The 14,357-nt window shown below is 45.8% G+C and overlaps 1 protein-coding gene across 6 annotated transcripts in view; it reads left to right on the top strand.

Annotated features, from left to right (window-relative positions):
• UBE2D4 (ubiquitin conjugating enzyme E2 D4 (putative)) overlaps positions 1 to 7,362 on the top strand; it is a 30,179-nt gene extending 22,817 nt beyond the window's left edge. For 4 of the 6 annotated variants that reach the window (XM_003268844.4, XM_004090966.3, XM_030796154.1 and 1 more), the window contains 2 exons: positions 1,804 to 1,897; positions 3,867 to 7,362. In XM_003268844.4, the coding sequence (XP_003268892.1) occupies positions 1,804 to 1,897; positions 3,867 to 3,912 (140 nt within the window). In that variant the 3' untranslated portion in view covers positions 3,913 to 7,362. The remainder of the gene's footprint in view (positions 1 to 1,803; positions 1,898 to 3,866) is intronic. The other 2 variants (XM_030796153.1, XM_030796152.1) reach the window with 2 other exon arrangements.
• Positions 7,363 to 14,357: the final 6,995 nt, after the last annotated feature.

Raw genomic sequence — 14,357 nt, 5'->3', positions numbered from 1 at the left:
TGAGTGGAAATGGAGGCTCAGAGAGAGCAGTCACCTTTCCCAGGTCACATAGCCCTGTCCACTGCTGTGCCTGTAAGTGGATATCCTTACACCCCTACAAGGCAGCACCAGCAGAACTTTGTGCCCCGCTCCCTGGCGCTTCTCGGCAGTCAATTGCCTTGGTGTGCTCAAGACTGTCACATGGGTGCAAGAAGAAAATACTGATTCTACTTATATTTTTTTAATCTAAAAATAAGAAAGGCAAATGTTACATTACCTTCTCTGTTCCCTCATTTATTCATCTAATAAGCACAAAACGGACTGTGAGTCAGCCCTGAAGGAAGATACAGGGCATGCCCCCGGGGGCCTCGAAGTTGGTGGAGAAATCCTCCCTTCACAAAATAAATGATGTTGAGCACATGACTGTGGTTGAAGTTGAAGAAACCAGTCTAAACTGAGCTTGGAAATGCAGATATTCCTTCTGAACTAAGATGGGCTGTGCATGGGCTATGTGTGCACGAGTGACCTGAATGTAGATGGTGCAGTATCCTGGCAGGTGGAGCGTGGGTAGGATGGTGAAAAATCAACCCAAGAGAAACAGAGCCTGGCCTAATTTTTAAATTTTTCTGTAGAGGAGACAGGGTCTCACTTTGTTGCCCAGGCCATTCTCAAACTCCTAGCCTCAAGCAGTCCTCCCATTGTGGCCTCCCAAAGCACTGGGATTATAGGCGTGAGCCACTGTGCCCAGCCAAGTATCTTAAGAAAGGCAAACCTGCCCCTGTCATTTGTAGCTTTATGTGTGGGGACCTGTGGTCAGAACTTTGATGGACTCATTGAATCCAGTTTGTTTGGAATCATATGGTGAGTCGAAAGCAAAGCCAGGAATGAAAGTTTGCATTTCTCTCTGTGACCCCAAGAATCCAGGCACCACAGTTCCTTCTGCTCCTCACTACAGCCCTAGTGGGTTATTCCCTTCCCCTAGGGTTGCTGAGAGCCACACTAAGTGCACATCCTAGAGACGGTGCTGGCATACAGGAGGATGCATCTGCTTTGCAGTTAGACAGACCTGGTTCAGAATCTCTTTATTTTTTTTTTTTTGAGATCGAATTTCGCTCTTGTTGCCCAGGCTGGAGTGCAATGGCCTGATCTCGGCTCACTGCAACCTCCACCTCCCAGGTTCAAGAGATTCTCCTGCCTCAGCCTCCCAAGTAGCTGGGATTACAGGCATGCACCACTATGCCTGGCTAATTTTGTATTTTTTTAGTAGAGACAGGGTTTCTCCATGTTGGTCAGGCTGGTCTTGAACTCCCGACCTCAGGTGATCCTCCTGCCTCGGCCTCCCAAAGTGCTGGGATTACAGGCGTGAGCCACCACACCTGGCCCAGAATCTCATTTTTATCCATTTATTGGGTGTTCCAAGTCTGTGACCTTGGACAAGTTACTTGAATGCTCTGAATTCTTGTTTCCTTAACAGTAAACAGGACTCCTAGGACTAAATGCCAGCGGTGCATGATGTAGGGTGCAGACAAGGATGGAGGGCAGTTGGAGACTAAGATGGGGTGCTTCAGTGGAGAAGGGAAATGAGAACCAGGATGCACCCAGGAGGGAAGTATCCTAGCACAGTATGCCTGAGGCCACACTGTGAGGACCACCTTGGCTGATACGTGGGACAGGGCAAGTGGTGCATCAAGCAATTTAGATTGGGCTGTTGAAGGGAAGACAACTGCTTGGTCAAAATACAGAGTGCAAGTTCAGGGAAGTTTACCCAGGGGTGACCCAGCAGCCTCGTGGCTACAGCTGACCAACCTTTTCTTTTCTTCCCAGTTCTCTTGTCCATCTGCTCGCTGCTCTGCGACCCTAACCCCGATGACCCTCTGGTGCCAGAGATAGCCCACACCTACAAGGCCGACAGAGAGAAGTACGTGTCCTCTTTGGGTTGCCTTTGCGCCATGGCTGCCCCAGGCAGCTCCATGCGGTACCTGTGCTCTGAGCTGGTGCTTCTGGGCTACAGGTTCCCACAGACATCTTCCTGCCCATGCTGAGCCATGTGCACAGCGGGTGTGCCCTGGGCTTGGACTCCTGGCTCTCTCGCTAACATGTCCTTTGAGTCTAAGGAGGGAGAAGGAGATAAAAGCGGTTCACCTTCCTGGATAACTCATTAGCTGCTGCTACTATATATGAAAACATTGCCAAGCCCTGTCCTCGAGGCCAGCAAAATCAGTGGTCAGCCAAGAACAGACTCAGAAGAATCTGACAACAAGAAAAATTCTGATTTAAATTCTAGGGTTTATAGCCTAAGACAAGGGGATGTCTCCTTGGCTATACCGAAGGTGAGGCTGAGGGCAGTCAAGGTGGGAAACACTGCTGTGGTCAGTTAGCTGGCTCAGCTCAGAAGTCAGCAGTGTGTTGGACCTTCATTGCCAGCTCTCTGTTTAAACACCAATTAACAGACCCAGAATTGTAAAATTCCGACCCCCTAGGCCAGGCACAACCACGTGCACTGTAGCATGAGGGTGTCTGTAGTTGGTGGGGCAGGCACAAGGAGTCATCGCCCAGTGTTAGTCTCTGAGTGCTGACAGCACTGTGAGAGAGGCCCAGGTGTGGCAGGGGCCACAGTCCTGTGAGTGGTGTGAATCTCAGTTGTGGATCTTCAGGGAAGGTATTGCTAGCCCTTTTAAAAGACATCTTCAGTGAGTGCATTCTTCAGTTCACTACTCATTACTTCTTTTCTGTCTGAAGAGATTAGAATAGAGTATGTTTTTTCCTTTTTTTTTTTTTTTTTTTGAGGCAAGGTCTCATTCTGTTGCCCAGGCTGCAGTGCAGTGGTGTGATCACAGCTTACTGCAGCCTTGATCTTCCGGGCTCAACCTATCCTCCTGCCTCAGCCTCCTGAGTAGCTGGGACTACAGGCATGTGCCACCACACCTGGCTAATTTTTTGTAGAGACAGGGTTTTGCCATGTTGCCCAGGCTGGTGTTAAACTCCTGGACTCAAGCAATCTGCCCACCTAGGCCACCCAAAGTGCTGGGATTATAGGCGTGAGCCACCACACTCAGCCACATGTTTTTTTCAAATTATATTTTTCTTAAGACCTTTATAGATCTTATTATTTCCCTCATTGGAGTTTTCTCAATAACAGTCAAAATTTTTAATTGGGGTTTAACTTTTGTTTATTTTAACACTTATTACGAGATATTTTAGACATACCAAAAGTGATTTTTTTTCAGTGCCTCTTGTAACTATAAATCTCTCTAATTTATAGTCTCATAGCATCAAGTCTCATTACAATGATGAGAGTAAGTGCACACACCTGCATAGTCTTCAATGGATGCCCGGCCTGCTCCATGTGCTTTACATATAGAATTCTCTAGTTTCCCCACAAGCACACAAGGCAGATACTTTCCATGGCAAGCAATCAAAAAAGCCAGGGCACAGAGGGGCAGAACAGCTGCTGAGGATGGTACCGATGCACACCCTGGTAGGCAGATTCCCAAGCCCTTGTTCTGGAGTTTGTGTGCTGGACAGCCTGTAACTAGTACAAACTGACCATTGTGTGTCTCTTCTCTGTCCTCCCTGCATCCATATTGTAGGACAAGAGAAAGAAAGAGAGGAAGTCTGTTGCATTATTAAATCTTCCACTGCAGATAGTTATGGAGAATCAACAGTTTGGGGTTTACACATGAGGGATTCACCCAGCTGGGGGTTTACAGCCATGTCTGATGTGCTCCTGCTCCGGGGAAAGCCTTTATTCCACTCACCCATCAGCCGTAGATGTTTGACAAGCAGCAGCAGCAGCATTCCCCACATCAGTCCTGTTCTCTGCACCACATTGAAGGGAAGTGACCATTTCAAGTGAGGATGTCACTCCCTCTGCTTTTTTATTCCAGGTACAACAGACTAGCAAGAGAGTGGACACAAAAATATGCTATGTAAGTGCCTCGGAGGTTTTACATGAGACATTGTCCAAGAGAAGCTGGCAGAGAGGTCTTCCCTTAAAACTTTGGGCTGTTGGCTGAGCCATTCAAAGAGTGTCATCTGTTCTTCAAACAAATGTTGGTCACCCACTCTCTCCAGCTGCAGCATGTTGGTGCCATTTGCAGCAATTATGGCTTTGACAGTGCCACCTCTTTGATGCCAAATCAGCAGCCATTGTTGTTATGATCTGCAGTCTTCCTGGTGACACTGGAATCTCTCTCTCTGCCGCCTCAGTTTGTCTGCTGGTCTCTTGGGGGGCCAGGCCCTGCACGTCTCTCCTACCTGGCCTCAAATGGTGCTGCTGCCCATGATGGTACCACACCAGGGCCTCAGCCTGGCCCCTCGCCACATACCCTTTGCCTTTTAGAACTCAGTGCCATCCTGGGTGCCCAGGGCAGAGCAGGCTTTCTTCGCACCTCATCTGCTGCAGAACCACATCCTGAGGAGTCTCAGCTTATCCTGGAGGGAATTGGGAACAGTGTCACTGGGAAGTGAAGGCCTAGCCCTGCGGCTTCCACCAGTCTCCTCCTGCAGTGCCACATGCTGGCATTTCTTGCCTCACACTAAGAAGCAGCAAGTGGAAAATTTCAGGATACAAAGCACATAACACCCCATAAGAGATGATTATGTTTTTAGAAGCAAGAGCAAAATTATGAAACCTCTAGAGATTTGGGTCATGTTACTCCATTTGATGAGGATTCTCACTACCATCCGCTCCTCCCATAGGAGCCTACACTAAGTCCAAGTGTGAGCCATTCACAGACTAGAACACAAGGAGGGAGAGAGACTCTTAAATGTAAATAAAAATGCAATTCATTCAGAACTCTAAATGATAATTGACATTTCAGCCTCTTTCTTTTAGGCAGAACAGAAGATACATACTTTTAACAGTTATTTGGAGCCTTAAAATAACTTAAAATAGCCTGTTAGGTGATCGGCTTTCTGCCTTGGCTTTCTGATGCAACACATTGTAAGATTTGCCTTTAAAGCTTTGAGCCTTGAGATTAGGTTAGTCAGGAAGAGGACAGCAAAGAGAAGAGATTATTCTAATAAAACTTCCACAGAGGGAAGAAAATTGAGGAGCTTCAGATCTCTAAAGCCAAATTCAACCTGATCTTTCTAGGTTGGTTATAAAGCTGGTCCACTTCCAGGAAGTGATGTGTAGGTGAATAGGAACAAGAGGTGAAGAAGCAGTAAAACTGTGACCGAATGGCCAGATGGGGCTTTTGCAGGCTGATTGAAAGGAAGTCTACAGACCTAACACAAGCAGTCAGCCAAAGGTGGCTGTGGGAGGTTGATTTCTTCCAGAAACTTCCAAGTTGTGGCTACAAATTTATTGCCAGATACTTTCCCACTGAGAATACTGAGGTTATTCACATAATCACTTCCTTAGCAAAGGAAGAAGCACTTTTAACTTGGTCTGCATTCCCTTTGTGAGGGTCCAAATTTAGGATCCTCCTGCTACCATAAGGCCCTTTTTGGGGTCCTTTGAGTGTGGCTGCATCTCACCATGGTGAGGATTGCCTTTTTTTTTTTTTTTTTTTTTTCAACACAGAGTCTTGCTCTGTCTCCCAGGCTGGAGTGCAGTGATGCGATCTTGGCTCACTGCAACCTCTGCCTCCCAGGTTCAAGCGATTCTCCTGCCTCAGCCTCCTGAGTAGCCGGAATTACAGGCATGCGCCACCATGCTGGGCTAATTTTTGTATTTTTAGTAGAGACGGTGTTTCACCATGTTGGCCAGGCTGGTCTCGAACTCCTGGCCTCAAGTGACCTGCCCACGTTGGCCTCCCAAAGTGCTGGGATTACAGGCGTGAGCCACTGCGCCCAGCAAGGATTGCCGTTTTAATTCTTGTATCTTCACTGCTTCTTTGGTCTTTGCTTAAACAAAACAATAAATCTTAATAGTTGGGGAGAATGCTGTTACCAGTGTGCCCTAGGAAGGCCGTTAGCATATGGCTCTACTGAGCAGCAGTGCCATCTGGTGCCTGAGATCATGTGCTTCAGGCAGTTGTCACACTGCATCTATAGCCAAGCATCACAGAACACTTTACTCATGTGGTCAGGGAAGGTGGGACTGATTCACATGTTAGAGACAGGTCAGATGGGAAAATTAAGGCCCAATTTGGTGTTGGGGAATAACCATACTCTGGTCTTTCAAGTGTAATAGCTGATGATTCCCAAGAAACTGATGAATTTTCTGAGTCCAGACAAAATTTCCCCAAGCCTGCTCTCTCTGTTGGATATATATATAATAGAGAAAGTCAAATCAGCCCTTTGGGGTTCGTGGTAAAAATTCACTCACCCATTGAAGCCTACAGTGGCTTTGTACCTTCCAGATCTCTCAGCAAATCCCCCGGGCAGAAATGTCACTTGCTTGCCATATCTTTGAGGGGTTCAGGTCAGCCTGGAGAACAGGCTCCTTAAGTCAAAAATCTTGTTTTAAGAGCCACTGTGGTACAGTCAATGTAACCCACTTGTGCAGAAGCCATGCTTCCAAGGAAGGTCTCAGGTTGACAACTAGACAGCAAATCCAAGAAGCTAACTGTGGAGTAATGTGTTTTTTTCTCTGTGGACAACAGCGATCAGAAAGGTGCTTGATCTTGAACAATTGATCCATTATGAACAAATGACCATTAGCTTTCCCCCAGAAGCATCTGTGTTTGCTGAATGGAGCTGAGATTTTGATCCTCTATCAGACTCCAGAAAGATCCAGGAGTTCCAAGAACATGGCAAAGAGTCAAAATCTTAGGACAAGGAATTAAAATGTCAGAATGCAAATGTCCAACAGGCCTGGTAGCTCACAGCTATCAACACCCTAGAATTCCACACTGCCTCACTGCAGTTGCTCAAGGATGGGTATGTTTCTGTCTCTGAAATTCAGGAAAAAGCCTTAAGTGCCAGAGAAGGTGCTTCCAAGACTGTCTGCAGAATTCCTTTCCTAGGGTCTGTCTCTGGTACCCAAAAGGGCAGAGAAGGAACTCTAAGATTAGCATAGAGCCACTCATCTCTCCTCCCCTCCCCACCCCTTCTTCCCGTGCTTCCATTCCGCATGGCTGTCTCCGCTGACAGTGACACACACTTCCTCTCCAGCAGTGTCGGGAAAGTTCTGGACCTCTACTGGATCTAGCCATAAATGGTGGTCTTCAGAAAAATGGAGATTGTGGCTGCCAGCACCCACAAGACAGCAGCCTCATGCCATGCAGGCAGCAAGTCATCCTGAACAGTGTTCCTCCCAGAGTCTGCTTCCTCACCTGCTGTTCACTGGTGAGAGGAAAAGGGACTTGTTCTCCCTTGACCAGTTTTCTAGTTTTCCTGTTCCCACCCTGGTCTTTGCCTGATGACAGAGAAACTTTCTGAAACAAAAACAAAAACAAAAACAAAAAGCTATAAAAAATCTGCAAAACACCCCATCAGAAGTCAATGATTTCCTTAAAAATACATCTATTTCCTTCCTGTCCTTCTCATCTTCTCCCTTGCCCCCAGACAGGTGTGCTTGCAGGCATCCAGCTGCCTGCATCAGAGCTCCCCTTGAAGGCAGGTGCTCAGCTGGGCTCCATGTTGGAGGGCAACAGCAGAGCTGCCACTTATAGCCGGTCTCTCAACCCTGCTGTCCCCCAGCCCACCCACAATGGCTCAAAAGGCTGGTCTTCTGAGAAAGACTTGCTGCTAGCCTATCATCACAGTCACTTTCCAGTTATGTTAAGTGGCATCAAAGCATTGATTAGCACTTATGGTATACAAGATATGGTAGGAGGAAAAGGGAATTATAGAAAGAAACCATGTGAAAGTATAAAAGTCACTGATAGACTAGATACACGAATGAGAAAGAAATCAAGCATTATCATCACAGAAAACCACCAAATCGCAAAAGATAAGAAAGGGACCAGGCATGGTGGCTCATCCCTGTAATCCCAGCACTTTGGAAGGCTGAGGTGGGAGAACTGCCTAAGGTCAAGAGTTTGAGACCAGCCAAGGCAACATAGTGAGACCCCGTCTCTTATTAAAAAAAGGAAAGGAAAAAAATTTTTCAAGAAGAAGAAAATAACAAAGGACATACAAAATATCAGAAACCAATTAAAATGACAGGAAAAAGTCCTCACTCATCAATAACAACCTTGAATGTAAAGAGTTCAAACTTCCCAATTAAAATATATAGCCTTGTTTAGCCGGGCATGGTGGCACATGCCTGTAATCTCAGCTACTCAGGAGGCTGAGGCAGGAGAATCACTTGAACCCGGGAGGTGGAGGTTGCAGTGAGCCGAGATCATGCCACTGCACTCCAGCTTGGGTGACAGAGTGAGACTCTATCTCCAAAAAAATACAATTAAAAAAATATATATATACACACACACATACCCTTGCTGAGTGTGTTAGAAAAACAAGATCCAGGCGAGGCATGGTGACTCACAACTGTAATCCCCATGCTTTGGGAAGCTGAGGCAGGAGGATATCGCTTGAGTTCAATACCAGCCTGGGCAACATAGCAAGACCACTATCTCTAAAAAAAAAAAAAAAAAAAAAAAATTAGCTGGGCCTGGTGGCATGTCCCTGTAGTCCTAGCTACTTGGGAGGCTAAGACAGGAGGGTTGTTTGAGTTCAGGAGTTGAAGGCTGCAGTTGAGTTATGATTGCCACTGCACTACAACCTGGGTGACAAAACAAGACCTGGTCTCTAAAATAAATTTTGTAAAATGAATTTAACAAAAACAAGATCCAGCTATATGCTGCCTTTAAGAAACTCACTAAAAAGATGCATATAGACTAAGTGAAGGGATGAAAAAAGATATTCCACTCAAATGTAAACTAAAAGCATGCAGGACTAGCTATACTTATATCAGACAAAATAGACTTTAAGTCAAAAAACAAAAAGAAAAGGTCATTATATAATGATAAAGGGATCAATTCAGCAAGAGGATATAACAATTGTAAATATATATGCATTCAACACTGGAGCACCCAGATATATAAAGTAAATATTACTAGAGATAAAGAGACCCCAGTACAATAAGTTGGGGACTTCAGCACTCACTTTCAGCATTGGACAGATTATGGTCTAGAAAACCAACATAGAGGCATCAGACTTAAAATACGCTATAGACCAAATGAATCTAAGAGACATTTACAGACTATTTCATTCAACAGCTGCAGAATACATATTCTCATCAGCACATGGAACATTCTCCAGGATAGCCCATATGTTAGGCCACAAAATAAATCTCAACAAATATTTAAAAATCAAAATCCTATCAAGTATCTTATTATTTATTAATGGAATAAAAAGCAGTATGTTGCAGCCTTCAGAACTGTGAGAAACAAATTTCTGTTCTTTCTAAATTAAAAAAGCACTAGAAGTAAGTAACACAAGGAACTCTGGAAACTGTACAAATATGTGAAAATTAAGTAACACTGTCTTGAAAGATCACTGGGTCAGTGAAGAAATTAAGAAGAGGCTGAGCGAAGTGGCTCACACCTGTAATCTCAGCACTTTGGGAGGCCAAGGCAGGCAGATCACTTGAGGTCATGAGTTCAAGACCAGCCTGGCCAACATAGCAACACCCCCATCTCTACTAAAAATACAAAAATTAACGGGCCAGGCGTGGTGGCTCACACCTGTAATCCCAGCACTTTGGGAGGCCATGGCGGGCGGATCACCTGAGCTCAGGTGTTCGACACCAGCCTGGGCAACACAGTGAAACCCCATCTCTACTAAAAATACAAAAAATTAGCTGGGTGTGGTGGCATGTGCCTGTAGTCCCAGCTATTCGGGAGGCTGAGGCAGGAAAATCTCTTGAATCTGGGAGGCAGAGGTTGCAGTGAGCCAAGATTGTGCCACTGCACTCCAGCCTGGGTGACAGAGCAAGACTCTGGCTCAAAAAAAAAAAAAAAAAAGAAAAAGATACAAAAATTAGCTGGGTGTGTTGGCGTGCACCTGTAATCCCAGCTACTCGGGAGGCTGAGGTAGGAGAATTGCTTGAACCGGGGGGGGGGGGGGGGGGTGGGCAGAGCCAAAATTGTGCCACTGCACTCCAGCCTTGGTGACAGAATAAGACTCTGTCTCCAAAAAAAAAAAAAAAAAAAAATAGTGTTGGGCACGGTGGCTCACGCCTGTAATCCCAGCACTTTGGGAGGTCAAGGCAGGCAGATCACGAGTTCAGGAGTTCAAGACCAGCTGATCAACATGGAGAAACCCCATCTCTACTAAAAATACAAAATTAGCCAGGTGTGGTGGTGCATGCCTGTAATCCCAGCTACTCAGGAGGCTGAGGCAGGAGAATCGCTTGAACCCAGAAGGCGGAGGCTGCAGTGAGCCAAGATTGTGCCATTATACTCCAGCCTGGGCAACCAGAGCAAAACTCCATCTCAAAACAAACAAACAAACAAACAAAAAACACACAAACCTAAAATGCCTCTGTAACACTAATGAAAGGCCACCAGGTTAGAAGGATGAGAGGGGCCTAAATTTGTAGTTAAATGATTACTGCCATTATTCCAAAGGTCACAAGATTTACAACTTCCCCAATAACTCCTGTAAATAACATCACTGTTATGGAACCTAAGATTGGCCTTTTGAGATGTCTTTTCAGGTTTTTGCATCTCTGATAACTGGATGGCCCCAGTTAGACTCCTGTGGCCCCACCCAGAAGCAGTCAGCACATGAAGACCATTTTCCACAGCCCTATGACTGCACCCCAAACCAATTAGCAGCACCCATTCCCTAGCCCCCTGCCTGCCAAACTATTCTTTAAAAATCTTAGCCTCCAAATTTTGGGGGAGGTTGATTTGAGTAATAATAAAACTCTAGTCTCCAATTTAGCTGGCTCTATGTGTATTATACTGTTTCTCTGATCTTGATAGATCAGCTGTATCTAAGCAACAGGAAAGAAGAACCCATTGAATGGTTACAGGACAGCCAACAGGAAACTTAAAGAAGAAAAATGGGAGCATGAGAGGGATAAGGGTGAGGTGGTCTACATATGGCAGGCCACATCCTCTCCTCTTTAAAACCCATCAGGGTTTCCATTACACATAGAATAAAACCCAAAGCCCTTCCCTTGGCCTCTCCTTCTCCCTGTGTCCCACTTCTCAGACCAATTAAGCTGGCTCCTACCTCAGAACCCAGTCTCTGCTCCAGGGTTAGTTACCTCCTCTGAGGCTTTCCCTGGCCTATCAAGCTGAAACAGGTTTCCATATACTACAACAGGAAGCAGTATCATGCTCCCTCAAACTTCTCACCACCAGAGACTCCTCCTTATAGTCTTCTCTACATAGAGCCTGGTCACCTCACTCAGCTGATCTAATTCCAGAACACAGAGACCTGCTTCTTTGGCCTGCACAACCTGGTTTCAGGTAAGGGTAGCTTCTCCTCAGGTAGACTAAAATTTGAAAAGTGCTCCCAGACCTCCTAGGGCTTCCACCTGGGACTGGTGGCCAAGTGGGTGAAGGAACCTGACAACTAGAAGGTGATTAAATAGGAATATTCCCAGACAAAGAAGAGAAAAAAAGATATGTTCACCAAAGAGAAGGTGGTAGAAGTACCATAAGACTGATGGCCAAACTCCTCTGTAATATGGAGACTGGGGGCAGAGGGATGAGGGGGCAGAAAGTCACCTGAGGGTCTGGTCTGAAGGAAAAACAAGCAGAGATGTTACTGAAGTAAGGGGGGGAAAGACTGAAAATTAGGAGATCTGGAGAGCCTCTATTTATGTAAATTCACTTTTTCTAATGTAAATAGTAGTGAAGTCAAAGTAGAGAAGTAGGGAGACCTGCACTGTGGAAAAGAGAAAAGATTGAAAAGAAGATCCAGGACGAATTCAAAGGAGGGGTGAAGGCTGCAGACTGGACTGCTGAGGAGAAGGGATATTTTGCCAGAACTTGAGACTTCTCCAGGTCAGGATGAAGTAACTTTTCCTCTCAGAAATGTCAGAGCTTCTGCCTGTAAGACAAGTGCTGTCGTTCAAATGTATCCACCAAAGTTCATGTCTTAGAGGCTTGATCTCCAACGTGATGGTGTTGAGTGGTGGGAGGTGGGAGGTGCTTAGGCTCTCATGAATGGATTAATGCCATTATTTTGGAAGTGGGTTTGTTACCCATGAAGGGTGTCCAGGTTCTTGGTGTCATGAACAAAGAATTGGACAAAATGCACAAAGAAATCAAGGAAAGAATGAAGCAACAAAAGCAGAGATTTATCGAAAATGAAGGTACACTCCACAGGGTGAGACTGGCTTGAGCAAGTGGCTCAAGAGCCTGGTTACAGAATTTTTTGGGGGTTACAGAATTTTTTGGAGGTTTCCCATTGGTTACTTGGTGTACACCCTTGTAAATGAAGTAGTGCCCACAATCAGTCTGATTGGTTGAGGGAGGGGACCTATCAGAGGCTGAAGCGAAGTTTCAAAGTTACACCTTATGCAAACCTCTGATTGATTACAGAAAGGCTGAAGTGAAGTTACAAAGTTATACTCCTATGCAAATGAAGACTTGGCCCATGACCAGCCTGATTGGTTGTGGGAAGGGACCAATCAGAGGTACTTTCAATTTTTCATCTACCATGCAGAAAAAGGTGGTGGGGGGGTTGCAAAGAAAGTAGCAGCCTCTGGTCCTTTTGTTACTTGGTCATAACAGGGGTTATGGGGTTTTCCTTTTGATTTGGTTCTAGGAGGTTAGTGTGAATTGGCATTTGGTTCCCTGCTTCTAGCCCGTATTCTCCTGCCTCAGGTTCATTAGAAAAGACTGAGTTTGGGGCCCGGCGGGGTGGCTCACACCTGTAATCCCAGCACTTTGGGAGGCCAAGGTGGGCAGATCACGAGGTCAAGAGATCAAGACCATCCTGGCCAACATGGTGAAACCCCGTCTCTACTAAAAATACAAAAATTAGCTGGGCATGGTGGCACGTGCCTGTAGTCCCAGCTACTTGGGAGGCCGAGACAGGAGAATTGCTTGAACTTGGGGGGCGGAGGTTGCAGTGAGCTGAGTTCACGGTCACTGCACTCCAGCCTGGCTACAGAGTGAGACTCCATCTCAAAAAAAAAAAAAAATGAGTTTGGCCCCTTTTAGTCTCTCTCTCATCCTCTTTGCCCTTTCACCATGTTATGATGCAGCAAGAAGCCCCTCACCAGATACTAGTGCCATGACCTTGGATTTCCCAGCCTCCAGAACTGTGAGAAAATAAATTTCTGTTCTATGTAAATTACATAGTCTGTGGTACTTTGTTATAGCAGCACAAAACAAGACAACAAGCAACAATGATGTGAACAGAAAGAAAAATGGGCATAACAAATGAACCATGTTTTTGTCCAAATTAGGTCCACAAGTCCTTATCTGCACCATCCAGACTCAAACACCTTAAGATTTTGGTAGTTCATTTGGTAGCAAAAACTGACCTTAATTGCCATGAGGATATTTAGAGTCTTCTTATATTCTGCTTAGCTGATTATTCACACATATCACAGCAAAAGCATGAACATGTCTGATTACCAGTTCCTCTCCAGATCCTGTGATAAGGGCTTACAGCGTATACAGGACATACGTGGTATAACTTTTCTGAAATCTTAGATTGAATTCCAAAGCACATCTGGACTTAAGGGACTGTGGATATATACATATATATATATGTATTTTGTTTTTGTTTTTGTTTTTTTGAGACAGAGCCCTGCTCTGCCACCCAGGCTGGAGTGCAGTGGCGCTATCTCGGCTCAGTGCAATCTCCGCCTCCCGGATTCACGCCATTCTCCTGCCTCAGCCTCCCTAGTAGCTGGGACTACAGGCGCACGCGGCCACGCCCTGCTAATTTTTTCTATTTTTAGTAGAGACAGGGTTTCACCGTGTTAGCCAGGATGCTGTCGATCTCCTGACCTTGTGATCCGCCCGCCTCGGCCTCCCAAAGTGCTGGGATTACAGGCGTGAGCCACCGCGCCCGGCAGGATTTATATTTTAAGGAGGCAGGGGAGTTATTCTCCATGGGAGGAAAGAAGCTGTGAGCTGCCTTGCGCTTTGGCATGTTTCTCTATCATGCAGATAAGAAGCTAGTTCAGTCAAGCGTACGCAGATTTGTGGATGGAAAAACTGGTGCTCCCAGGAGGAGGGGAGCAGATTGAAGAATTACTGACACCTTCTAGGGGCGACCAGCCAGATGTGCAGGTGAAGCACAAGACAGGTTCTTTTCATGCCTCCACTGTCCTGGCCTCGACCAAACTGCAGAGGGAAAAACTCAGGTGAGAGTGAGAAAGCACAAAGGCACTTTCAGTTAGGTTTGTAGCGGTGTGATCGTCACTTAGCACTCATTTATTCGTGTATTCACACATTTATGCATGTTTCACAGATCAAACTGTTGAGGGTCCACAAACAGGCTGAAGACCTCGTCTGGAGGGAGACTGCAGTGAACCCAAGATCTCTCAAATAAGCGCATCG

This window comes from Nomascus leucogenys, chromosome 17, assembly GCF_006542625.1.
Source record: "Nomascus leucogenys isolate Asia chromosome 17, Asia_NLE_v1, whole genome shotgun sequence".
NCBI lineage: Eukaryota > Metazoa > Chordata > Mammalia > Primates > Hylobatidae > Nomascus > Nomascus leucogenys.
This window is presented reverse-complemented; position numbering and strand designations above follow the sequence as displayed.